The sequence below is a fragment of the Pseudorasbora parva genome, chromosome 4 (assembly GCF_024679245.1).
Source record: "Pseudorasbora parva isolate DD20220531a chromosome 4, ASM2467924v1, whole genome shotgun sequence".
Classification (NCBI taxonomy): domain Eukaryota; kingdom Metazoa; phylum Chordata; class Actinopteri; order Cypriniformes; family Gobionidae; genus Pseudorasbora; species Pseudorasbora parva.
Window position 1 is genome coordinate 22,655,236 of NC_090175.1, and position 25,949 is coordinate 22,681,184.

At 42.5% G+C, this 25,949-nt stretch overlaps 1 protein-coding gene across 3 annotated transcripts in view; it reads right to left on the minus strand.

Moving 5' to 3' along the window:
- The window catches only part of wdr17 (WD repeat domain 17), a 46,881-nt gene that overhangs the window by 10,620 nt on the left and 10,312 nt on the right, over window positions 1-25,949 (minus strand). Inside the window, exons 1-17 of one of the 3 annotated variants that reach the window (XM_067441306.1) lie at window positions 23,222-23,416; window positions 21,633-21,761; window positions 19,463-19,646; window positions 19,086-19,316; window positions 12,172-12,423; window positions 11,810-11,932; window positions 11,537-11,724; window positions 5,349-5,517; window positions 5,145-5,236; window positions 4,913-4,995; window positions 4,710-4,796; window positions 4,331-4,495; window positions 2,942-3,144; window positions 1,625-1,774; window positions 1,408-1,538; window positions 1,202-1,327; window positions 885-1,040 (exon numbers count right to left, since the gene is read on the minus strand). In XM_067441306.1, the coding sequence (XP_067297407.1) occupies window positions 885-1,040; window positions 1,202-1,327; window positions 1,408-1,538; window positions 1,625-1,774; window positions 2,942-3,144; window positions 4,331-4,495; window positions 4,710-4,796; window positions 4,913-4,995; window positions 5,145-5,236; window positions 5,349-5,517; window positions 11,537-11,724; window positions 11,810-11,932; window positions 12,172-12,423; window positions 19,086-19,316; window positions 19,463-19,646; window positions 21,633-21,761; window positions 23,222-23,266 (2,514 nt within the window). In that variant the 5' untranslated portion in view covers window positions 23,267-23,416. Of the gene's footprint in view, window positions 1-884; window positions 1,041-1,201; window positions 1,328-1,407; window positions 1,539-1,624; window positions 1,775-2,941; window positions 3,145-4,330; window positions 4,496-4,709; window positions 4,797-4,912; window positions 4,996-5,144; window positions 5,237-5,348; window positions 5,518-11,536; window positions 11,725-11,809; window positions 11,933-12,171; window positions 12,424-19,085; window positions 19,317-19,462; window positions 19,647-21,632; window positions 21,762-23,221; window positions 23,417-25,949 lie in introns of those variants that run through there. The other 2 variants (XM_067441307.1, XM_067441308.1) reach the window with 2 other exon arrangements.

Sequence of the window (25,949 nt, forward strand, 5' to 3'; positions counted from 1 at the left end):
ATGCTGAACAGAGGTCTTGTTCATGGTTAGTTCATGTTAACTAATGCATTAACTAATGTTAACTAATACAAGAATAATAAGTCAACACCAAATATCTATAGGAAAAAATATATATTTACCTTTTCTTCATGATACCACAATTGTTTGATTAACATGAAATAGACTGCCGATATATTATAAGACCTACTGTATTGTTTTTCCTCAACAGTTAACCAAATATTCACATAAGACATAACAGATAATGCCTGTGTGAATATTCACCAATTCAAAATTGAAATTATCCCCTGCACATTCCAACTCCTTTTGCCAGCATGAGTTACATATTTATCTTAGAAAAAACAATCGCTTTGTTTCAGAAGGAATTTATTAACCCACTGGATTAATTTTATGTGCTTTTTGGAGCTTCAAAAACTATTCAATGCCATTACAAAGCTGGGAAGAGCCATACTATTATTTAATATGACTCTGATTTTCTTCAGCTGAAAGAAGAGTCGTAAACACCTAGGATGGTGTCACGGGTTGTTGCAGGCAGGAAGACGATGACAGGCAGATTCACAATCAAAAGAGTATTTCATGAATAAGGTTCTCAGGTGCACAAATAACAACAGTAGCAACACACACTTACTATAATGGTACACAGCATAGATCAGATACAGACTGGGAGAAAAGGGAGACCTTAATAGAGAACCCAAAAGGGATAATTGACAAGACACAGCTGACACAGAATGAACTAATGATGATGGTTACTATGGAAACAGATGAGTGGCAGGAAAACTGAACAAAGGAACATGTGACACGTAAACAGGAAGACAACCAAACAGACAAGCATGTGACAGATGGCTTAAGGGTACATTACAAAAATGTAAAATTTCAGTAGCTTTTACCTCTCCCAGTTCCACCATAAGCTCACAGTATCTCTGGATTTGTCCCAGTCTGATATGGATTTCGGCTGCATTCTTGAGCCTTTCTTCTTTGCTAGGTGCTCCAATACCACCCCCAAACTTTGACATCTTTACTATGGTCAGCTCTTGTGCTTCAGACTACAGGGAAGGGACACATGGTAAAATAATAACAAAAAGTAGATTAAAAACTACAGTAGAAGTATCGAAAACATAATATGCACCAGAAGCTTGCAGCACCTCATTTTACATTTCAGTTGTGCCACTACTACAACGTTACATCACAGAGTTTATACACTCACAGTTTTGAAGCGGACCAGATGTTTCATATGCATGATACCCTGCCCATAGTTCTGTGGAAGAAGACTATCATCCTGTCCGTTGATTACAGCAACCAGATCCCACAGGTTATGACTCCCTCCAGGTGGCTACAAAGAGAGAGTAAATAACCTCTTATTTAGACTTCTAAATATACCCCTGTGAGAGTTCTGTGTTAAGGTTTACTCACTGAGAAACACTCAGAGAACCATCTGAGCTTCTTCATGCGCACATCACTAGAGAGTTTATCCAGCTCCTGTTTGATATCTCGGGACACTTTTCCACATAGGAGGGGAGAGGCTCCAGGAACCATAGCGCGATCTACACTCACGAAAAAGAAAAGTGGTTTAATGTCTTTACAAAACCAATTCATGCAGACAGTATATAATATGAGCATGTGTTTTAACCTGTGTTGCCAATGATGTCGTCCCAGCTGTGGTCAGTAAGGATATTGACCACTAAGGGAGCAATTAGAGGAGTGAGTGACCAAAGTCTGACCGTGGAATCTCTGGAGCAGGAAGCCATTGTAAATGGACGGCTGGGGTGACATGTCAGACCTGGGGGATTTCATATGGTTGACAAGGCTGCATAAATAATGTATTAATACCTTGGAATGAGACAAAATGATATATGAGTGTTCCTACTACTTTAAACAATTCTACTTAAAGGCAGTCCTTGGACAAAAATAAGTGTTCCCGTTACATATTTAGACCTCTTTAACTATGCAGTGGTCTGCTTTTCTTGCCTTCATTTACAGAACTTGAATCAAATAACTTTATCTAGCAATCACAATGTATACAATTCACTTAAAGGGGTGATGAATGGAGAAATCAACATTTGATATATAGCTTTTGATATATAAAAGGTCATGGTAATATAAGAATATCCTCTAAGTTTCAGAGCTGAAAACTTCCTTGTAAAGCAAAGAAAAGCTTTTATAGACACCAGGCCCAGCAAACGGTCTTGTGCTTCATTCTTACGTCATAGCGCCACCTCTACAGCACGTAGCCCCACCCACCGACTCATGGAGGGCTCGGGCTAGCTAGCCAACAACAATAAACATGCCGAGGAAGATAGCAAGATATTGCACTATTCCTGGTTGTGGAAGAACACAGTCACTGCATAAGCTTCCTTCGGATCCAAATATTATGTGTGGTTGAACTTTATTTTTAAATTCCAACTCACGTGGGGAAAACATATTCACTTCATTTCACTGCTGAATCATTTGTAAACAAATCTCCGGTCGATGCTGGATTTGGTCCAATCAATCGGGGGTGGATGAGAAATAAATAATTGTGTTTGTTTGATAAAGACGTTTACGAGCCCTGTGATTGATAAAATCATCCCGGTTGCTGCTTCTCCCTCAATCTCTCCTCTCCCTCATGTGAACTGACAGGGGAGCTAAATGTCATTAAATATGCAAATCTTATCCAATCCTAGCCGTGGACGTTTACTTCCAAGCTTCCAGTGCGACACGCCCATCAAAACTGAGAGTTCAGAAGAGAGCCTCAAAACCAGCGTAGAAAATAGCCTATTACTTATTAGTTATGATGTTTTTGAATGTAAAAATCACACAAACATCATTAGTTGACCTCAGACAACAGTATAAAAAAATTAAGAAGCCATGACACCTTTAAATAAACCATTCCTTAGAAAAATATATCTCAAATGCATTAAGGATGACAGCTTAATTTTGTCTACATCATATACATATAATACACTACCATAGACATCAGCTCCATGGTCATATACAGTGTCTAGACAGGTGCCATCTCTGGTGTCCCAGACACGGATGGTGTAGTCCCAGCTCCCTGAGGTCAAAAGGTACGGCACCTCTGTATTCCACATGAGACCCCGAACTGGAGCGGTGTGGCCACTCAGCACGTTAATGCAAGCATCTTGGGTATAATCCCAGATCCGGACAGTCCTAGTCAAAATATACACAGACACACAACAGTTTATGAAGTTAAATGTCCACCTAGTCATATTAATGCTGTTTTGGACACTGACACAGTACAGACAAATTCATGCACAAATTCTTCTAGTGCTATTGTATCCATGCCTTATTCACTGTCAGTCATGATTTATTTATTCTGCAAGTTTGCTGCAAAGTTTTTATTAAAATAAGATTATATAAATTGGATGATCATGTGATCTCAAAATAGAGGTTCCCATTAGGTGAGTTTATAGGCTAATTATTGTATCTAACTATAATTTATAGCATCTTTAAATTAAATAATGAGATATTTTTATTAGCACTAAAGTTTAACAACAAAAAGGCACAAGGAAAATAATTCCTTTTTTTACTTTACAAAAACTGTAAATAAGAGCTATGAAGAGTCTTTGATGATTTAATGGCTCTTTTAGCTATACTATTTTAATTAAAATTTTCACTCAATTATACTATTAATTTTTTTAACTCTTTATTCAATATTCAAAGAAATTTTTTATAAATAAGTTAAATTTGCGAATGATCATTTTAATGAAACCATGTACACTACAGTTTCGGGTCAGTACGATTTTTTTTAAATGTTTGTAATGAAAGAAGTCTTCCTGTAATGCCAAAGTTGAATTTTCAGCATCATTAACTCCAGTGTCACATGATCCTTCAGAAATCATACTCAAGTAATAATCCTTCTTATTATGGTTGCTTCTTAAAGGAACTGTATTTAAGAAATGTATTTCAATGGATCATAAAATGGCCCCGATATGTCATTAGACATTAAGAAATCATGTTGATTTCAAATACTTCTATTACTGACAACAGTAGTCTGGTCAAAAGTTGTTGTTGCAGCCCTCAACTGATGTTGATGCTGACATGTTGCTCCACCCTTCATCTATCTACCAATCACGAAGTCAGTTGTGTTTTGGCATCCGGGTTGCCAGCTCTGCTCTAGTTACCACAGCTGCAGCTACAAACGTTCCTGCTGGATCCTGCAGCCGATCTGGCAACCTCGAGTCAGGGGGGAGGGGGAGAGGGGATACACCTGCAGTACCAGTTTTGACCACAATCTTACATACACTTCCTGTAATATTTTCTGTCCCTTTCGATCAATTTAGAGTACAATACAGTATTTTAAGAGTGTTAATGAAGATTTTAATCGAATGATTACCCATCATCTGAGCCGCTGCACAGTATGCCTTCTCTGAGAGGTGACCAACGCACATGGAATACCTTGGCCGTGTGACCTGTAAAGACTTTTAGTGGCTGGTCTGAACTGGTGGCCAAGTAATAGACTCGAACATTCTTGTCCTCACAGCCAGTGGCAATCATATCTCTGAGAGAGAGAGAGAGAGAGAGAGAGAGAGAGAGAGAGAGAGAGAGAGAGAGAGAGAGAGAGAGAGAGAGAGAGAGAGAGAGAGAGAGAGAGAGAGAGAGAGAGAGAGAGAGAGAGAGAGAGAGAGAGAGAGAATGCACGATAATTGTGTACTTGTGTACAGGTAAAAAGGTTCTCTCATCGTTTTGTGTATCTGATTGCACTGATCACATACTTGTTATTTTGACTCCAGTCACAGCCAAACACTGCTGCTGGATGTTTGTATTTGTGCAACACTTTGCCGTCGATGGTTCGAATTATGCTGAAATCACAAAAGAAATCGAACAATGTCATGTCTATAAGGATAATATGGCTTCATTGCATGGATGGACTAAGGCTTGTGTTTGGCAATGTTAGCCAAAACTGAAATGGACTCACCAAAATCCATCTCCACTGCATGTGGCTATTCTTTTGGAATCCTTATGACTCCAAGCAACACAAAAAATACCATTCTTCCCATGCTGTAACACAATTACAGAAAAACATATAGACACATGATGATTATGATTATATAATCACAATGAAAATAACAATAACAATTTAAGTCTCATAAATTACAGTTATTAATTCTAAATAATCAGTATCCTTGAAAAGTGTGTTCAACGCTTGCCTCATTAAATCGTGTGATCATTTTTCCCTTTTTTACATCCCAAATAAAGGCCCCATTTCTTGACGTAGCTCCTGCTATGCAGTTTAAGTCTCCTTTGGGTTACATAGTGAACAAAAGAAATGAAGAAAGGAGTTTCACAAAAACAAACCTGTCAGAAACTGCAGAGGTAATATAGGCTGTTCAAATATTGTGTATCGCTCTTACCAGGGGCCCAGGACAGAGAGTAAACCACTCCTTCATTTCCTGGAGATGTGTACACAGCAGTTAAGGTGTTTATATCCCAGACTTTTATAGTCCCATCAAATGAAGCTGTAGCTAGAATGTTTGGGTCATCTGGCTTGAATTTGCAGTCGAAGATAGTTTCAACATGACCCTGTGACAAAAAAGAATTCCACAAAGTCATTAAACCTTGCATGCTTTTATTATAAATATAAAATTATTATGATGGCATTGTTGACTTCAAAGTTGTTCTTGTTAACTTAAACTAAACTCTTACAAATAATAAAAAAAAAATGATAGCCCACTTTAGACATTCTACTTTGTATAACATTCCAGATACATGTCAACTACATCTTATTAATATGCAAATACATGTCAACTACCCTTTCATTAATTTGCATCTACTTGTCAACTACATCTTATTAATATGCAAATACATGTCAACTACCCTTTCATTAATTTGCATCTACTTGTCAACTACCTCTTATTAATTTGTAACTACATGGCTACTCATTAATTTGCAAATGCATCACAACAAACTCGTTAATTTGCAAATACATGTCAACAAACTGATTAATTTGCAAATACATGTCAACAAACTCATTAATTTGCAACTACATGTCAACTCTCATTAATTTGTAACTACATGTCAAGTACCTCTTATTAATTAGCAAATACGTGTCAACAAACTCTCATTAATTTGCAGCTATGTCAACTACCTCTCCTTAATTTGCAAATACACTCAGACACCAGGCCCAGAAAATGTTCATGTTCGCATCTTGACGTCATCGACTGACGGAACATGATTAATGGAGAGACACATTTTTGGAGAGATGATTAATGAAGTTCCAGCTCATGTGGAGAAGACATGGTGTTCACTTAATTTCACTGTGGAATCATTTGTAAACTAATCTCAGGTGGTGCTGGGTTTGTAAACATATTGATATCAAAACAATGCTATTTCTTCTATATTGGATCCGACAGGAGGAATGGTGCAACACACTTATGTGAGTAAAACGTGTATGTAATAGTACTGCATTGTTAAAGGGGTGATGAACTGAGGAATCAACTTTTCCTTGAGCTTTTTATATATAAAAGATCATGGTAATATAAGAATATCCTCTAAGTTTCAGAGCGGAAAACTTCCTTGTTAGTCAAAGAAAACCGTTTATAGACGCCAGGCTCAGCAAACGGTCCTGCGCTTCATATTGATGTCAGTGCGCAACGAAACACCACCTCTACAGAATCTACAGCGCGTCTAATCCAGTAGCCCCACCCACTGACTTATGGAGGGCTCATGCTAGCTAGCTAACAACAATAAACATGCCAAGGAAGATTAAGATATTGCACTATTCCTGGTTGTGGAAGAACACAGTCGCTGCATAAGCTTCCTTCTGATCCTAATATTAGGAATGAGTGGTTGAACTTTATTTTTAAAGAAGTTCCAGCTCACGTGGAGAAGACATGTTCATTTCAGTTCACTGCAGAATCGATGCTTAATTCATCTCCGGTCGATGCTGGATTTGGATCCGACAGGAATGGTGCAACACACTTATGTGAGTAAAATATGTAATAGTACTGCATTGTTATAGATTGTTTTGCTTATGTGTACGTGTCTAACAGAGCATACCATAGCATGCTGGACTCGTATGGGCCAGGGCTCGCAAAGCCCGGCAGGCCGATGAATCTCATTATATTCCGTTCTTGTTCTGGTTCGCTCTCTCTCTCTCTCTCTCTCTCTCTCTCTCTCTCTCTCTCTCAAGTTGACATCTGAAGGGCGGCGCACGCACCGACCGTGTATGTGTGTGTGCACAGTTTGCGCTTACGCTCAAAGTCTGATCTTGCAGGCTATGTGTAATATAAAAATAATAGTCCAATCAATCACGGGTTGATGAGAAATAAATCATTGTGTTTGTTTGATAAAGACGTTTATGAGCCCTGTGGTCGAGAGAATCATTCTGGTTGCCACTTCTCCCTCAATCTCTCCTCTCCGTCATGTGAACTGACAGGGGAGCTTAAAGGTGCCCTAGAATGTAAATTTGAATTAACCTTGTCATGGTGAAATAATAAGAGTTCAGTACACGGACATACCATACTGTGAGTCTCAAACATCATTGCCTCCTACTTCTTATGTAAATCTTGTGAATCCAAAACTCCACGGAAAAAAAAGTGCTTCTCAACATAAACCCAACAGTGACGCAAGCATTGGGGATCATTTATATGGACGCCTCCACAATTTGCATCTGTCCAAACATGTGCATTGTCAGGCGGAAATGAGAGTGAATCATCAAAACAAGCTGCTCATATGGACACACTTCATGTTCCAGGCTGTTCAGGAGACTTTTCTACCCTTCCCACAGATAAAAAATGTCAACAGTCATTTTTGATGTTTATAATCCGATAACACAACAATTTAATTCAAGATCGTTCGTTTGTTCGGCCCATTTCAAGCAAGCTTCGCTCAGCGTCTTAAACTGAAGAAAGTGGCAACTATATTCCTGCAAGCAGTAAGTAGTGATTTATTCTGACTGTTTTAACAATTTCTGATTAAATTGAAAGTTTCTTGAGCCCCTTTCACACTGCACGTCGGACCCGCAATATTCCCGGAACATTGCCGGGTCGCCTTCTGTGTGAAAGCAACCACGTCCCGGCATTGATTACCGAATTCGACCCGGGTCGGGGATCTAGTAATATTGCGGTATTCGACCCGGGACGAGCGCTGTGTGAACAAAAACCGAAACTAATGCCGCAACGTGTACGTAGTTATCGTGCGACTCCTAGAGCTTGTGTTTTCAATAATACAACCCTGCAGTGCCAGAAGAGCTAGTCGGTGTTTTAAACGCAGAGAGTGTTCGTATACAAAGGAAACTAAAATTAAACAAGCAGAAATGTGCGCAAACTGGACACAAGTCGAGACCACGGAGCTCCTTACTATCCGCGCTGAAGCGGAGATCGCTCACCGTTATACGTCACATCAGGATGTCACGTGTCAACTCGATCCGGGACCATTACGGGTTGTGTGTGAAAGCGCACATATTACCGTATTTCGCTGACAGTGTGAATGGACCAAATCTAGCGGCCCGGGAACAAATGCCGGGTCACATTATCCGTGTATATATCCGCTAGTACAGTAACAATAGGAAACTCCAAGTAACTAAATAGTGCGTCTCATGACAAAGGGTAATATTATTTTGTATTACAAAATACGTTGCTTACAGATTGTTCACTGGATCCTTCTAGCAAACGTCACCTTTTCCACCATATAAGTTAAAACGATAGTCGACAAGGCTATTCATTTTGTAAAAATATAAGTTATATATTTATATTTTTGAGAACTGAAGTATGGTGTTTCCTATGATGTTTTTGTATTATGATTTGTATTTCAGATTAGGCTGCATCACAGTCACTGCGTAACGTTAGCCTACATTGTGACTAACGTTATACAAACATGCAATATCGTTGACGAAAAAAGACAAGTCTAAAATGTAGGCTGAATGACACACTTTAAGCAGAACATCTCAAATGGAGATTGATAAAATTCAGCTTACTTGTTTATTGTTGTTTTCAGCTCGCCCGTGCGCGAGAGAGAGCTCGCGTGCATATGGTTGCCAGATTGGACATGTTTAGGTAAAAACCATAGACCGTTAAAAAATATGGACGACTCGACATTATCCGTTTCCGCTTGCCAGATTTGAAGCTTTCAGGCGGCCTGCACTGCGCTGACATCTTGGGACCGAGTCTGCGCAGTAGAGATTTCAGGACCGGAGTTGCGCAGTAGAGCAGTAAGTAGAGCAGGAAGTACAGCTGCGATATCAAAAGCCCGCCCACACTCTCACAGATGCAGAACAATTAATTATGTTGGTGTGAAATAAACAGTAATGGAAATTTAGAAATTGAAGCTAAAGCTCCAATCTGCTCCCAAAAATTCAGGAAAAAGTCCGTTAGTGCCTCAGTGACAACTTCACTCAGAGAAGACGTCGATCTCAGCTGTCAATCATGACGTCACCCCCCCCCCCGTTTTTATAGCATCAAATAACTAACTAAAACTAAACTTATTTTAAAAACGAACACTTGAAATGTTATCATCGTGATGATAACTACCTTCAATGACATAAACTATCTTAGGGGGAACATTTTTTAAAGTGTAATTTTATTGTTTAGTTTGCCTCGTGTCCATTAGAAAACACAGAGGGGCGACTATACTGGGACCGGTCACCGGGGGCAATCGAGGCACTGCAGTATCCCACTGCAGAGGGATACTGCAGTGTATACGGGTTTCTTTTCCCAGTAAAGCTCTGTTTGGGGGATTTAATTACTGAAATCTGGCAACCACACGAACGCGAGCTCTTTCTCGTGCACGGATGATTTGAAAACACCAAATAAACAAGTAAGCTGCATTTTATCAATCTCCATTTGAAATGTTTTGCTTAAAGTTTCATTTAGTCTCTCTGTGTTCTGTCTGGACGGTCAGGACTCACAAGCCGCTTTACTGAACTGCTTGTGAGCTGTGAGCTGCTGAAATAAGCCAATCAGAGCAGAGCTCAACAGTAATATTCATGACTCTTCCAAATAAGGCAAAAACAGAGCATTACATCCTAGGGACAATTTATAGGGTTGTAAATGGACCTGTAAACTGTCTCTGGACAATTTATTCCCTTAAATAAGCCACATACCCTCTATGTAGATATCAGAGAACAATTTAACATATTGTTTCAAATCATTCTAGGGCACCTTTAAGTTCATGCAAATCTTATCCAATCCTAGCTGTGGACGTTTACTTTCAAGTCTCCAGTGCTGCACGCCCATCAAAACCCAGCGTTTTGGAGTGAGCCTCAAAACCAGTGCAGATAGTAGCCTATTACTTATTATTTATGATGTTTTTGAATGTAAAAACCACACGAACATCATTAGTTGACCTCAGACAACAGTATAAAAAAATTAAAAAGCCATTTAATGACACCTTTAAAGATCGTTTTGCTTATGTGTACGTGTCTAACAGAACATACCTTTAGCACGCTGGACTCAGACACGTATGGACCAGGGCTCGCAAAGCCCAATGGCCGGAGCTGCGTGTTTTCCAGACGGGCTACCAAAACGTAAGCAAAGGTATGTGTGTGCACGCGGTTCGCGCTTGTATCGAATGGTTGTGCGGGGCCATATCATACAACAATAACAGTCCAATGAATTGCGGGTGGATGAGAAATAAATCATTGTGTTTGTATGATAAAGACATACTTAAAAAATTCCAGTTGCCGCTTTCAAAACAACCTCTCCCTCATGTTAACTAAACTGACAGGAGCATAAATATGACAGGAGCTGAAGCTCATTAAATATGCAAATCTTATCCAATCCTAGCTGTGGGCGTTTACTTCTAAGTCTCCAGTGTGCCATGCCCATCAAAACCGAGAGTTCAGAAGACAAAATCACTGTAGATAATAGCCTATTACTTATTAATTATGATGTTTTTGAATGTAAAAAACACATTTTCATGTTCTGGCTCTTCTCAGTCTAGAAGGCACCACATTCAAAAATAATTTCACATTTATACTACACAAATGACCCAATTTAAATACACACTCATCTTCCCAGTGCTGAAGTACCCCTTTAATCAGAAGCAAAAGGAAATATTTCTGAAAATGTCCTGAGATAACCGTAAGTACATGTTTTAATGCTGTAAACAAAATAATTGAGTTCAGACTTGAATTATTGAAAATGAATGCAGGGCCACTTCAGAAAATTAGACACCAGAGCTTTGCACATTTTGCTTTGTGTTGAGGGCACGTTATCACCTCATTTATGATAATTCAGTGGCCTGTTGTCAATTATTCTTTACTTAACCATAGGGTGAAAAGGTTATGTTGCAATTTTTTTTGTCATTAACAACAATCAAGGTAACTACAAGAGCTGTTTATCTGGGAAAACAGCATGAACTCTTGTTGAACGGATCAGCACTAGGACGGAAGGGCACCACTTCAAAAGCAGAATGAGTAATATAAATGCACCGTGCTGAGCTATTGGTGCTTACTTGCATGCATCTATTATTAATAAGATAATCTAAAACTACCTTTAAAAAAAATCCCTGTATAGATATTGCAAAAACAAAAGTGTAATAATAATTTCAAGGTTTTTCAATGTTTGTTAGCCCACAGGTAACAACATGCCAGATTCCCTACCAGATCCCGCAGGAAGTCCCACTTTTTGGCACCCATGTCATACAGTCCGACTCCTCCATCCATGAAACAGCAGACAGCGTGGCCAGGTGGGAGGGAGAAGGCCTGGTTCTGTGAAAGAGTAGGTGGAGGCACAGCCTCGCTAGTGGAGGAGGTGTAGTGATTCTTGGAAGGGGAATTCGAGCTAAAGGCTAAGAGAGAGATTACACCAAAAACAATATGAGTCATTGTGATGGCATTCACAAACACATATACATAAGTGCTGAAAACACATACATTTCTTTGCTGGCGGGGAATTTAAAACATGAAGTGCATGGAAGCCGGTTTTCTTCAGTTTAAAGTTATCCAGAGGTGTCGCTCTTGATACGTTCCATATTCTTAGCACACCAACTTGAGAATCTTGAGAATTCAATAGAAGAACAACATTTTTACTAGCAAATATGACTTAGCATTCCATTTCAATCTACGCTCCAAAAGTTTAAAAAAAAACTCCAAAAGTTTTTTTTAAGTTCATTAAAATGTAAATGTTATTAATAATTAAATGGTAGTTCTAAAATTAGATCTATGCTGGCCTGTTAGGATAAAAACACCATCATTTCACACTGGTGCTTGTGTGTGTATGTGTGTGTTTATCTTACCCCCTGTGATAAACATGCCAGGAGCACTGGGCACCCAGGCCAGACACTGCACAGAGGCAGCAGCACTGGGGAAACTAAAGGTAGTGATGCAAGATAGAGACTCAGAGTCCAGCAGTCTAATGCCATTGTGCATGTTGGCCACCAGTAGGTAGTCTGTGCTGAGAGGGTCCCACTCCAAAGCGGTGACGGGGTCCTCCTCATCTGTGCCTTCTAACGACTCTGGCCGCAGTACGTGCTTCTGATTCTTTGAGCCTAAGGTCATATAATTAAAAGAAATGCAGGTTATTTTGCAGGTCAGTCTGGGAACTATTAACTCTTTCCCCGTCATTCGTTTTTCAGGCAATACATGTCTTCACTGTTATACAGTAGGGGGCGCTGTTACAGATCTTCTGGAATAGTACAACATTTATGGATCCAAACACAAGCAAAGGAGGGGCAGATAGAAGGAGCAGATAGAAGGCTGCTTACGCACAATAAGCCAATGTGATCATCAAGCATTCAAAAGCATATAAATAAATAAAAAAAAGTCAAATCCACGAAAAGGTATATGACTGAAGGCTTTGGAGATGTTGGTGGACTCGATCTAATCAGTCTATATTTTGATCACTGTTCTGAATTTGATCATGACAAAGTCTGTGACAAAAACAATATTTTCTCTGCTTTTTGTTTGAAATGTTTTTTATTTTTTGTTACTCTTTGAAACTTACCCACAATCAAGTGTTGATAAAAAAGAATAAATTAAACTGGAATAAAATGTTTAAAAGCAGATCACTTTTTATGGTAGCTATATTTACTGCTTATTTGTCACGGTTTATGAATTCACCTGTTCGCCCTGCACTGTGTTATGTGGTACGTGAGTGTTGGTGTATGTGTGTGGTGATGGGCGTGGCAGCTGATTATTTCCCCGCTGATTACAGCACCAGCTGCCACTTGTTTCCTGGGTCTACTTATACCCATTGTCTAGCGTCTTGTGTTTGTCAGATCGTTGTTTTCGTTTCCCTGTGTTGGTGTGTGTGGTTGCGTAGGCATTCTCTCTCTCTCTCCAGCAGGATCGTTGGCGTTGCCTGAGTTTGGACTTAGCCTTTCTGTGTCACGGAGGATCGCTCTGCATGCTTTCCAGAGGATCGCTCTGCTCTCCCCTCGAGGATTGTTCCCTGGCAGATCTCTGACCTTCTCTGCCTTCTCGGTGGATCTTGCCTTCACCCTCTGCTGAGGGATCATCACACACACACACGGGACATCGTCACTCACGGGATTTCGTCACTCTTCAGCGGTCATCACTCACGGTTGCACGGACCTGGGATCGGGATTGTCCATTAGGTTCCTGCGCTACCAGTGCTGTCTTCGTCATCACCCCATCAGACTCTGACACTCTTTACTTCTTGCATTATCCAATAAACGAGTTTGCACTTGCTTTTGAATTCTCTGCCTTTATTCCCGTGACAGAACGATCTGACCCGATATGGATTCAGCGAGTGCACCAGGATTATCTGAATTCGTGTCTCGATGCGTCACCCGCATGGATCAACAGGAGGAGCAGATGGCCGCGACTGGTCGGGCCATTCAAGCATTGGTAGCGCAGGTGTCCGGGCTCACCCAACAACTACAACAATCACATGTGCCCGCTGCGCCACCCACGCCGCCTGCTCCCCCCACTCCATCCTCCGGGGAGAGACCCCGCGAACCACGACTACCCACTCCAGAGCCCTATTCCGGTGAGCCTAATTTTTGCAGACCCTTTCTGACAAAGTGTTCACTGTTCTTCTCACTGCAGCCCATCACATTTGAGTCTGAAGCGTCTAAGGTGGCCTTCGTGCTGACATTACTCACTGGACGGGCGGCTCAGTGGGGTACAGCGGCGTGGGAGAACCAATTACCATGCTGTTCCTCGTTCCAAGACCTTCAAGAGGAGATGCGGCGAGTGTTCGACCGGGCGGTGAGCGGACGAGAGGCCGCTCGCGTGCTGGCTGATCTTCGCCAGGGGGCCGGATCCGTCTCGGACTACTCCATCGAATTCCGAACACTCGCTGCCGAATGCAACTGGAACGAGGAGGCGCAGTGGGACATGTTCCTGCATGGGTTGGCTGACCGTGTCCAGGCGGAGATTTACGCGCTGGACCTGCCTAAGACCCTAGAGGGACTCATCGACCTGGCCTTACGAGTGGATGCTCGTCTTCATCGTGCGGAGTCAAGAGTTCTACGGTCCAGAGTCCAGAGTCGGCAGGAACATCCTCTGGCGATCGGCGGTGACACGGTCAGTCCGGATTGCCATCACGAACCCATGCAGGTGGGTGGAGCCCGGCTCTCCCGGGAGGAGAGAGAACGCCGGAGGTCCCGGAGGCTGTGTATGTACTGTGGTGGCGACGGTCACTTTCTCAAGGACTGCCCGGTAAAAGATCGAGCCCGGTAGTAAGCAGGAGGCTACTATCGGGCGGGATCTCCAGGAAGAATGCCTCCTCATCAACTCTCCTCCCGGTGACACTCCAGTGGGCAACCCGATCTCATCGCTGTCAAGCACTGTTGGACTCGGGGGCTGAGGGAAGCTTCATTGACACTAAGCTTGCTCACCAGCTGGGGATAACACTCACACCTCTCACCAACCCGATCCATGTCAACGCACTCAACGGTCAAGACTTACCCCGCATCACCCACCGCACGGAACCGTTACGCCTCACCATATCCGGGAATCACTCCGAGGAGATATCCCTGTTTGCCATGGACTCACCTCAGATTCCGGTGGTGTTGGGTCACCCCTGGCTGGTGAAGCACTGCCCGCAGGTGGATTGGGGTCGGAGCGCGATCCTGGCATGGAGTAAGGAGTGTTATGCCTCTTGTCTTGTCTCTGCCTGTTCGTCTGTTTCTAGTGTTGTTTTACAGGAGGAGCCGGTGAATTTGTCTAACGTGCCCGCTGAGTACCTCGATCTGAAGGAAGTGTTCAGTAAGTCCCGAGCTGCCTCTCTACCTCCGCACCGTCCCTACGACTGTGCTATAGACTTACTGCCAGGTACGTCTCCGCCTAAAGGCAAGTTATACTCTCTCTCGATTCCTGAGAGGGAGGCCATGGAGAAATACATTTCTGATTCACTAGCAGCTGGGTTCATTCGTCAATCTTCTTCTCCAGCGGGGGCGGGGTTCTTTTTCGTTGGTAAGAAGGATGGTTCTCTGCGACCTTGTATTGACTACCGAGGGCTGAACAACATTACGGTAAAGAATACCTATCCTTTGCCGTTAATGTCTTCAGCCTTCGAGAGGTTGCAGGGAGCATCTTTTTTCACGAAATTGGATTTACGTAATGCTTATCATTTGGTTCGCATAAGAGAGGGGGATGAATGGAAGACTGCGTTTAACACCCCTAGGGGCCATTTTGAATACTTGGTCATGCCCTTCGGGCTGTCCAACTCCCCTGCCGTTTTCCAAGCACTCGTCAATGACGTGCTGAGAGACATGGTAGATCAGTTCATTTATGTCTACCTGGACGACATACTGATATTTTCGTCGTCTCTCCAGGAACACGTTCAGCACGTCAGACGAGTGCTCCAGAGGTTGTTAGTGAATGGGCTTTTTGTCAAGGCGGAGAAATGCGATTTTCATGCACAGTCTGTTCCTTTCCTAGGTTACATCATCTCATCCGAGGGAATACGCATGGATCCCGAGAAGGTTAAGGCTGTGGTAGAGTGGCCAAGTCCAGATTCCCGTAAGGCCCTACAGCGGTTTCTGGGGTTCGCCAACTTCTACCGGCGTTTCATTCGCAATTTCAGCCAACTAGCCGCACCTCTGACTGCCTTGACCTCTCCCAAGACTACGTTCAGGTGGTCTAATGCTGCCGAGGCGGCATTTTCCAACCTGAAGAGCCGCTTCGTTTCGGCTCCCATCCTGATTACCCCTGATCCATCACGTCAGTTCGTGGTAGAGGTCGACGCGTCAGAGGTGGGGATAGGAGCGGTTCTATCCCAACGTTCTTCCTCGGATGACAAGATGCACCCATGCGCGTTTCTTTCTCATCGTCTATCGCCGGCCGAACGCAATTATGACATTGGTAACAGAGAGTTGTTGGCAGTTAAGTTCGCGTTGGAAGAATGGCGTCACTGGTTAGAAGGGTCAGGGGTGCCTTTTATAGTCTGGACCGATCACAAGAATTTGGAATATATCAGAACTGCTAAAAGGCTTAACTCTAGGCAGGCTCGGTGGGCTCTATTTTTCGGTCGCTTCGATTTTTCGCTTTCATACCGGCCGGGTTCGAAAAACATCAAGCCCGACGCGTTGTCTCGTGTTTTTGACCGTTCCGAACGCCCGTCTACTCCCGAGTGTATTTTACCGGAGAACATCATTGTTTCCACACTCACATGGGAGATCGAGTCGAAGGTCCAAGCGGCCTTAGAAGGGGTAATGCCTCCGCCCGGTGGGCCACCGAGTCGTTTATTTGTGCCAGAGGGGCTACGTTCAGACGTTATCCGTTGGGGTCATTGTTCTAACGTAGCATGCCATCCAGGAGCTAATCGTACCAGTTTTTTGGTCAAGCAACGATTCTGGTGGCCAACTATGGCTCGTGACATCCGAGATTTTGTTTTGGCTTGTTCGGTCTGTGCCACTGGTAAGACTTCCAATCGCCCTCCAGATGGGTTACTCCAACCGCTGTCTGTTCCTTCGAGACCCTGGTCCCACATAGCGCTAGATTTTGTTACCGCCCTCCCACCCTCCCAGGGTAAGACGGTGGTTTTAACCGTCGTGGACCGGTTCTCGAAGGCAACTCATTTCATCCCCTTGGCCAAATTACCTTCTGCCAAGGAGACAGCGGTGGCTGTCATAGACCATGTCTTTCGCTTACATGGCCTCCCGATAGATGTGGTCTCTGACAGGGGGCCCCAATTTGTGTCCAAATTCTGGCGTGAGTTTTGTAGATTGCTGGGGGCGACGGTTAGTCTGTCTTCGGGTTTCCATCCCCAGAGCAATGGGCAGACCGAGCGAGCCAATCAGGATCTTGAGAGAGTGTTACGATGTATGGTTGCCAAGAATCCTTCCTCCTGGAGCCAACAACTCTCTATGGTGGAGTACGCACACAATTCGTTACCAGTGTCATCCACGGGCCTCACTCCGTTTGAAGCTAGTATAGGGTACCAGCCACCTATTTTTCCCAGTCTGGAATCCGAAGTCGCGGTCCCCTCCGCTCACGCCTTCGTCCAGAGGTGCCGCCGCACATGGACCAGAGCCCGCGAGACTCTGCTCCAAGTGGGAGCACGCACCAAGGCTAAGGCCGATCGCCACCGGTCAAAGCCACCCGTTTACGTCGTAGGCCAAAAGGTGTGGCTTTCTACCAAGAATATTCCGATCCGCGCCGTTAGCAATAAGTTAGCTCCCAAATTTATTGGCCCGTTCACTGTCACCAAGATCATTAATCCGGTGGCAGTCCGCCTCAAACTCCCTCCAGTGTACAGGAGGATCCATTCCGTATTCCATGTTTCCAAATTAAAACCAGTGTTTCATTCACCTATTAATCCGCCGGTCCCGGTTCCTCCACCGCCGCGTCTCGTAGATGGGGAACCAACATATTCGGTTAATCGTATCCTGGACTCGAAACGGAGGGGACGCGGATTTCAGTATTTGGTGGACTGGGAAGGTTACGGTCCGGAGGAGAGAAGTTGGGTTCCTGCTAGGGACATTCTGGATCACTCTCTTATCGATGATTTCAATCGACAGGTAGGTCCTCCTGGGAGCGCCAGGAGGCGCTCTTAGGGGGAGGGGTACTGTCACGGTTTATGAATTCACCTGTTCGCCCTGCACTGTGTTATGTGGTACGTGAGTGTTGGTGTATGTGTGTGGTGATGGGCGTGGCAGCTGATTATTTCCCCGCTGATTACAGCACCAGCTGCCACTTGTTTCCTGGGTCTACTTATACCCATTGTCTAGCGTCTTGTGTTTGTCAGATCGTTGTTTTCGTTTCCCTGTGTTGGTGTGTGTGGTTGCGTAGGCATTCTCTCTCTCTCTCCAGCAGGATCGTTGGCGTTGCCTGAGTTTGGACTTAGCCTTTCTGTGTCACGGAGGATCGCTCTGCATGCTTTCCAGAGGATCGCTCTGCTCTCCCCTCGAGGATTGTTCCCTGGCAGATCTCTGACCTTCTCTGCCTTCTCGGTGGATCTTGCCTTCACCCTCTGCTGAGGGATCATCACACACACACGGGACATCGTCACTCACGGGATTTCGTCACTCTTCAGCGGTCATCACTCACGGTTGCACGGACCTGGGATCGGGATTGTCCATTAGGTTCCTGCGCTACCAGTGCTGTCTTCGTCATCACCCCATCAGACTCTGACACTCTTTACTTCTTGCATTATCCAATAAACGAGTTTGCACTTGCTTTTGAATTCTCTGCCTTTATTCCCGTGACATTATTCAATGAAAGTTTAGTGAATATGATAAATAAAATTAAAAACCTGGGAGCTGGCTGGAAACTTCTTTAAAATGCACTGGCGGGGAAATAGTTACTAAAATGAACTGTATCTAATATGGATATAGTTCTTATTATAATTAGTGATACTATTGTTGTTTTTAAATCTCTGTTTAGTATTTCCCATTAAAGGCAAAGTTCACCCAAAAATGCTAATTCTGTTATCATTTACTCACCCTAACGTTGTCCCAAACCTGTGAATTTCTTTATTCTATGGTACATCAAAGAAGACATTTTCTCAAGAAAAATGAGATAACGATACTGAGTGAATGCTCTCTGCATATAGTATACATTCATGAAGTGCTTTCACTTCACACCCACTAAATCCCAGCCTAAGCCCATTCAGAAGTACTGGTACTTAGGTACCTATACTTAGAAGCCTGACAAAAATGCTTATTTTAAAGAAAAACGTCAGATGGATTGAGAGACTTTGCATATTAAGTCTTCAAATATGAACCAACATAAGCAGTACCTGGTTGAAAGACAGACAGACTGCCATCGGTGTGTCCAAACACCACTTTCCCCTTCTTCAATGGATGCCAGCGGAACAAGCAGATATCCGAGAGGAAACTGTGAGCCTCCTTATGCACTGTGACTCCTGAGTCAGGCCCAGAAATGTTCCATATGTACAGAGGACCCCGGTGGGATACGAACGCAACGGTGTCACCTGCATTCCAGCACCAGCTTAGAGAAGCTGGGATACCTGAGAAATATCCATTTAAACAAGTTTAAGACCTCACATTGCATTGTGAGTGCTCTCTTGACGTATACATGCTGTCAGGTAGAATGTGTGTCCTGAGGTGGTGTGTATTTCTTTGGACACTACAGTAGGTGTGTGGGTAGCCGTACCTTTGGTGTTATCTAGCCGTGCAATGGCCTTCTGCTCGGCCACGTTCCAAATGATGAGCAGGTTATCAGCACTTGCACTAGCAAACACTTCAGGGTTGTGTGGCGACCATGATATAGCTGTTATTGTCTTCTTGTGTTCAGACATGATTGCTCGCAGTTTGAACTCATTATATCTGTGATCAAGCTGGAAACATACAATTCAGTCAGTGTAAAAAAAATCACATTAGACCTCATCTGTAAGTTGTGAAGTTGGCTAGTTCAACCAAAAATGAAAATTTAAATGAGGATATTTTTAATGAAACCTGAGAGATTTCTGTCTCTCTGTTCAAAGTCCATGCAACCAAAACGTGTAACTTGTATAACCAAAAATGTAAAGAGTGTCTTTGTGCCTCTTATCAGACATAAAATGCAATTAAAATGTCGGTCCAACATAAACAGGGCCCTTACATGACAAAAAGATGCATTTATCCACTTAGCCATTGTTTAAATTCACCTAAAGAGTGCTTTAGACCGCTAGTTGAAGTCTCGCTCTGAAGTCCTGTGGGAAGTCCAGTAGTTGCCGGGAAAAGGTAAATAGTCCAGTTAGGAGGAGCATTATGTGTGTGAAGAGTGATCTCATTGCTCTGCTTATCGGCTCGTCGGTTCTCAGTATCGAAAATGTCCAAGAGAACCGGTTTTCGATTCTTTATTGCCGTTTCGAGAACCGCTGCTCGTTCGGTTACGCGCGCATGCCTAGTATCAGCTGCTTGTGAGTGCTTTCATATCTTGGGACTGTCACTCATGTCAGAAAGTGAGTAACTAAAGTTACTTGTGGGATCAGTGCTGATTTGAGACGTGAACCTTTTAGACCGATTCAGTCCGATTTGGTGAACGCGAACCGGACACCACTAGTGATGATAGACTCACAAGGGAAGAAGAAATGGTTCGCGTTTGTGCCTTTCCGAATTGTGGCAACAGAATGCGAAATTTTGCAGCGAACGCTTTGACAAGGATGACTAACTTACACAGACACAACACAGTGGGACCAGTTGAAGAAAAATGCCCTTCCGTGGTTGAAGACGGGTGCAACCACCGTGGCGGTAATGTAAACTTTATTTATCCTTCCATTTGGACACACACGGCTTGAGGAAAGATGTGCACTAATAAAATCATCCTGCTTTACACACACAACGCTCTTCCCAGCTGGACTATTTACCTTTTCCCGGCTAGTTCCCACGGGACTTCAGCGCGAGACTACAGCTAGCGGTCTAAAACACTATTTAGGTGCATTTAAACAATGGCTAAGTGGCTAAATGCATCTCGTTGTCATGTAAGGGCCCGATTCATGTTGGACAGACATTTTGATTGAATTTTCTGTCTGTTAACAGACACAAATACACTCTTTACGTTTATGCCCCAATAGCTGCCGTTTTAGTTAAGTGGAAGATCTGGATATTAACTGTAACAGCTTTTTTTTCTTCTATAGACTGTACTCACAAAGGTATAACGATCAAGATTTACTTAAAAATTCCCTGGAGTTCTCCTATAAGAAATGTATTAAGACTAATTATTAATCTAAATTGATGAAGCGATTTAATGGAGAAACACAACTTCACTTTAAGAAAAAAATGGGCTTTATTCAACAAAAAAATAAAACGAAACATACAAAAACTACAGACAATCCCCTTTCACATGGATCTGTGAAAATTACTAAAAAGGTTGTATTATGCATGCCAGGCCAGTAGTTGGAAATGTCACTTCGTCAGGAAAGACCCTGCGGACATGTAATATGCATGTGTGACTAGAACGAAGTGTCAGAATCCAGACACCATGCCAAGCACAGACATATGAACGCATGGCCCAGAGAACAACCCCAAAGCAGTACACTCACACAAACACGAGAAAAACACATTTTTGTTGTGCTCTATGTATATGCATTGGTCATTGTTTATTGCTCTTATTGAAAAGTTATATTAATAAATATCCTATTTGTGTTTTGAAGATCAACAAAAGTCTTATGAGTTTTGAACGACATAAGGGAAAGTAAATAACAAAATGTTTGTTTTTGGGTGAACTATCCTTTTATATTCATTTTGTCAATAAAAAGCAAGTTATTTAATTAAGTTAAGTTACTTTTAACATTAACAGTCCATGGTTTACTATAATTCATATTCAAACAATTTGTACTTACTTGATACACATATATAGCGAGTGTGGCACAATACGCAAACCTATCCCCACTGGCAGCACACACGTCTTTATTCCAGGGCTGACATCCAGCTGCCAGCAGGCCGACCTGCTTTACCTGAGACATCTTTACCTGGACAAAGAGACAGTCACGGCAATAATGATCAGTGATGTGGTCCATTGGTCTCAGCATTTATAATAAAAGCAAACATTTCACTTTACCTAAGATGTAATGTACTCCATGCAACGTCTTAAACTTGATCTTCTAGTGAAGTATGCCAACTTCTCCATTCATTTAATTATGTTTTATTAAAGCTACACTGTGCGATATTTTCCCCCATCAAGCGGTGAAATGGTACATGACCATCCAATGAATATTAGTTTCTGTTCCTCTCAATTCTGATTTCGATTTAACTCCTACGGTGGCCGATTTAGTCCAAGATTAACATGGCAATCCCTCCTTCACATTCGACACAGTGCCATTGAGTGTTAAAATGCAAAAGGCGAAGCTTGAATTTATGGGTATGTCCCTCTTTGGCTAATGTACTTTCAAGATGGAGGGCCAACATGGGGACCAGCATTCAAACCCCTCACCTGAATGTATTTTCAATGGCATATTATAAACTTACGAGAATACTTTATTACTTGAAAGAAGTAAATATACATTAATGAGCACATATATTTTTGAAAGAACTTAGTGTTTTTAGCTAAGAATAAACTAAAAAAGTTACACAGTGTAGCCTTAACAAAGTTAGGAGGAGGTATAACAAAGGAGGTATATGCCTCTGTCCAACGACAGTTTTCCAGCATCCCAACTCAACCCCATCTCATTACTCCTATTTATTCCTATCCCAGCCTGAGAAGTGAGGGGTACTCTAGGATTGGGCCAAATTCCGATCTCGGAGCACTTCCCTCAAACAGCAAACCAAATACGCGTAACCTTTACTCTATCTAATTATATGTAAGTGTGAACTTGTGCAATCTTCTTAAAGCCTGCCCCATTCTTACAATCAACCTCCATCCAATCAACAACCAATGGATAGAACAAAAGTCCCCACCCTATTTTTTTTCTGTTTGGAATGGATAAACCTTTTCAATCATATCACAGTACGGAAGAAAGGATTTGTCACTACTTCTGTTACATTGCAATTTTAACACATTTAATTAGCATTAATCTGACTAGAATATAACTAGCATCTTACAATAAACTCAATTTTATGAGTAAAGACTAAAATACAAACATACCAGATCGTAACTTTGTGAATTCTTCCTATCTAATAATACCAGACCTCTATGTTCTCTTTCACTCTGTCACTTAAAAGCACCATTCATGTGAAGAAAAAGCACATGGGCCCATTCATGTGAAGAAGAAGAAATAAGAAAACAGTTCAACTTTCAAATGCATGTCTCAAGATACCTGCATTCTGTTCCATTCTGCTTGCACTGCGTCTAGCTGCTTTTATATGCTCCTGTGTGAGCGGCCCCTTAGGGTGACACTAGCGAGAAACAACCCTCTGTGTCATCTCCCTCTCTTTACATTTGAAGGGATAAGGCTATACCAGATGTCTAAAAAGACTGTCACACAGATCCTACCTTTGGTTCATCGTGATATTTGCTGAACCAGCACAGGCTTTCCATGTCTGATATCCTCTCGCCTTCACAGATGCAAAGCCAAACAGGGCTCTGCGTTAGCGACTACAAGAATGACAGTCTGTGTGTGACTGTTGCCCAATGTGCGAGTGCATGTACATGTAAAAATGGGGGTAGAGAAAGAGAACATGCTCATTGACTGGTGCAGGCTGCTCGTGTGGGAGAGGTGGCTGGAGACGAGAGTGATGGAACAGCACCCGCCGGTAGCCAGGCAACAGCAAGATCCCTTCATTTAAACTCCCTCACATACCCCCCTCCCTGACATGCGCGCAACCACACACCTCATCTCAACCCTGCACAGCCTCCTTGAAGGTGTTTATGCTGCTCCCTTTTGCCTCATGATTAACATACTCCTGTGAACTGTCCAGCATGTATAAGACCACAACTGTGAGTGATTTCCCCAAGAACAACATGTTTTCTGGATCAACATCTTTGCTTATCCTGGAACAACATTCCAATCAACCAATCAGATTTGAGGGACTCTTTAACAGTTTGTTAAAGGGGTATTTTAGTGCTGGGAAGATGAATCTGTATTTAAACTAGGTCATTCAAGTAGTAGAAATGTGAAATATTTTTTTTTTTAATTTGGTGCTTTCTAGACTGAGAAAAGACAGAAAATGTATTTTTGTCTCATGGGGATGAAAGACAACAATTCCCAGAATGCTTCGCTGCCCTACGAGGCCACTCCCAAAGCCACTGCCACTAAATCACTGAGAGCTGTGAGTGCGATCTCCCATCCCCCATGTGTGAGTTGAAAACATGCGGAAATGGCTCCTTCTGCTGGCTGTAGTCTTTAGCCTCTGGCCAAAAATTCCTCCGATGATGCAATTAGATGATATTTGCGTCATCGGAGGAATTTTTCCAGAAATAAAATGCATAAATCTCTTCTCTATTCTATCTCTATTCTACTGATACAAAGCCATATGCTAATCGTTGAAGTAACCCTTAAGTTTAGGCTTACAGGGTTAGGCTAAGTGTATTTACATTACACCTATCATGTCCCTCTAATTTTATGGATAACATAGGTAGGGTTAGGTTAAGGGTAGGGATAGGGTTAGGAGTACTCATTTTTAAGACAGGAATTTTTCAGACAGGAATGTTGTTCCAGGAAATATGTTGAATATGTTGCTACTCATTTAAGAACACAGTGCCGCGCTTCACACTAACACATGCAGCGCACATATTTATTGATTAAATCACAGTATTTGCAATTTGATAATGATGGTAATACATATCGCTATCGGTCAATTAATTGTGCAGCCTTAGAGCACAGCATTTGTTCCACAATGGGTGTGTTTACATGCACACCAGTAAGCTGATAACTTAAAAAAAATCAGCTTATTGAAATAATCAGTTTTCCCCGTTTACATGCACACCAGTAAACTGACATGGCAAGTAAACCGCGCTTATATGAATTTATTAATAAACTTGGTTATTTCCTTGCAGTGACGTCAAAAATGATAATGTCTGTATCTGACTCTGAGTTTTTCAAATGTTACGTTAGTTGTGATGTTAAATAGAGCGTGCACCATGTAAGCGGGAGATTTACGTCTCATATTATCCCTCATGAAGCGGTTATGCAGCGTTTTGGCCGAATCTCTTCTACTTCTGCTGCATGAGAAGAGGGAACACATCTTTACAATTTTTCTGGGTCTTAAAAGAGTGCGCTTGATGTCCTTATTTCATGCAAATGCTAGCTCACTCTGTCTGGACGCATTTAAATCTACTCTAATTTTCCTTTTTTTCACCTATCGCACATGCAAACTTCAACAGAAAGCAGGTTAATTACATGCAGCACGAAATCAGGGTAAGAGGCAAACAACTCCCTGTCCCGACCGGTTTATGCTTATGCTGTTTATGACCTTACTCCGGTAAAAGAAAAATGGTTACCGCGTTTAAATGACAATGTTCATTGTCGGCTTATGAGGCATAATCGGCTAAAGAACTATGTTTGTGTGTTCATCTATGACTTCGACCTTAGGCTTCCAAATGCCACCAAGATCGTGATCAGCAGAAGTTTGGCTCTGTTAGTGATGTCACCCCCACAACACCTCCTACCCCTTCGGCTGGGCTGCGGGGGAGAGCGTGAGTGAAATGTAGACAGAGCAAAACACACGCAGAGGGAGAGCGAGAGATGGGCCACTCATGAAACCGTTTCCTAGGCGATGAAGACTTTAACTCCAAGAGGCGGTTGAGATGAAGTGGCAGGAGCTCTGCTGGAGAGGGCGAGAGTGCCGGCCAGCATCAAACATCCTACACCTGGGTAACGCGCACCGCACCGACGTACAGCCTACGTTTGCTCCCACACTACCTACATATGGGCACGGCCCGTTCCTTTACACTGAAAAACCATTTAGAACATTAGAAACATTTTACAAATACAAATTAATCTTTTAGATAAAGTTTCTGACATCATGTTGCACAAAAGTAAAGACCTTGAGAAAAGTATGACTATTTCTTTCACAGACAATATATTTCCATACAAATAGCACTGAAAGGAGATCTGTAATAACATTTGCATAATTTAGATACAGTAGGTGGGTACCTCTCTTTCATTACAGACATAAGAAGACCTACATGCCCTTGTGAAAAAGAAGTGTGCTTAATTGTATTGAAAGTGTATTTTTTGTGCACTTAATATATTTAAAGTATATTTTTTAAAAACTGCACT